Here is a 1,974-nt window from a genome sequence, read left to right on the forward strand (position 1 = left end):
TAAAGAAAAATATATCTAACTTCAACATATTTATTTTTAAAATCTATTAAATTAAAATTAGAATCCTTCTTTTGGTAAACAAGGGAAGCTCATGGTTTTAGATTAAAATTAATCTTTCATTTCTACCAATGTAAATTAATATTAATCCAACTTTAGCAATACTCATCTCTAAAATCTTATTAAAAAAAATAGTAGAACAAAATAGAATCCAACTTAACGTCAAAAAGAAAAATAATTAATGACCTTGCTTGTAAAGTTATTTTCCTAATTAATTTTTAAATAGCTTTAAAGGGTATATATATAGGCTTTTGAGGCATTATATGGTGTCTTACCAGTACATTTAGTAGCTTTTATGGACTTCTCTATGATCGAAAATACATTTTATTTAGGCTAATTTAATTTGGCAAAAGTAATTAAGACTTTAAAAAAATCAAAAAGGCATTAATTAGTATTTTTCCAAATTATCCTTGAACCAATAAATAATCTACAAAATATGAATATATACAAAGAGTAATTTAAGAAGATATAAAGGAACTTAATTCGATAACATTTTTATTAATGCTATTAAATGATTCTCTTAATGGGTATGTCAAAAGCTTAGAAGTACTTATTTTGAACAAAAGTAGCATCGTCTAAGAAACTATCCATAACTATTTTAATAACTTGATATTTTAAGTAAAATTTTATATTACCGGTGCATATAAATTAAGTAGAAAATTTACACACATACTAATTAGCACAACCTAAACATAGTATTATTGGGCCCATGCTTAAGCATAGTATTATTGGGCCCATGCTAAGCATCGGCCATCCTTACTAGTATATATATATATATATATTATATATATATATATATATATATATATATATATGTGTGGTGTGTGTGTGTGCGTGTGGTGTGTGTGGTGTGGGGGGGGGGTTATACATGTGATACACGTTTTTTACACATATGATGCATATGCGATACACAAATGATACACAGTGTGATACACATTTGTTTTATGTTCATATATATATATATATATATATATATATATATATATATATAATATATATATATATATATATATATATATGGTGTGTGTGTGTGTGTGGGGGGGGGGGGGGGGGGTTAACATGTGATACACGTTTTTTACACATATGATGCATATGCAATACACAAATGATACACAGTGTGATACACATTTTTTTTTTATGTTCATCTTCTAATTTGAATTTTTAATTCAAACCATCTCAAAACTCCACTAAATAATCCCATAACTGAGATTCAAGCTCCTTAATATGTACCCACTCTATTCTAATAACACTCCACTCAAAAGAAAGCAAAATTTGATTTTTTTTGGCTACAAATAGCTAAATGGCTAATATTAGTAATATTTGACTAATATAAGAAATATTTTATGAATTACCGATTTTTGTAATAAGTTACTTATAAATCGATATAACTGATAGTTTTCTTAATCATATCCGATACGAGTAACTTCGAAATTTCAACATTGGAGATTCAAAGTTTTGCGTTATATTAAGTTCCACCAACAAACTGACAAAAATAGTTTTAATTAACAGTGGTTTTCGTTGGGAAAACAACGTCATCTCTCTCTCTTTCTCTCTTTTTTCGTTTTTTTGTTTTGTTTGTGTGGAGGCACTTCAAACTGAAAAAAGTAATAAGGTAAAAAACAAGAAACTTTTATGAGCAAAGTTGTATTAAGAGAACTATAGAGGCAACTTCGCAATTCACATCATTTCATCAGAATATGGCAATTTTCATAAAATTTTATTCTTTTTGTATCGTCCGACACCACCCTGTAAAACCAATCAATTTCCAACAAAACCCCAATAATTTCAGAAAAATCTCTCCGTAGTCTGAAAATGGCGGAAGATAAGAAAGAGTCAACGTCGAGTTCGCCGCTCCAAGAAGATCCCGAAGATCCCGTTAAATCCCCTCCTTCTTCCCCCAATTCCTCCACTCGCAAG

The 1,974-nt window shown here is 28.8% G+C and overlaps 1 protein-coding gene across 1 annotated transcript in view; it reads left to right on the plus strand.

Moving 5' to 3' along the window:
* The first annotated feature begins 1,792 nt into the window (after positions 1-1,792).
* The window catches only part of LOC109244855 (protein LIKE COV 2-like), a 12,395-nt gene continuing 12,213 nt past the window's right edge, over positions 1,793-1,974 (plus strand). Inside the window, exon 1 of the mRNA XM_019412013.1 lies at positions 1,793-1,972. Coding sequence (XP_019267558.1) covers positions 1,870-1,972 — 103 coding nt within the window. The 5' untranslated portion in view covers positions 1,793-1,869. The remainder of the gene's footprint in view (positions 1,973-1,974) is intronic.

This window comes from Nicotiana attenuata, unplaced genomic scaffold (assembly GCF_001879085.1).
Source record: "Nicotiana attenuata strain UT unplaced genomic scaffold, NIATTr2, whole genome shotgun sequence".
NCBI lineage: Eukaryota > Viridiplantae > Streptophyta > Magnoliopsida > Solanales > Solanaceae > Nicotiana > Nicotiana attenuata.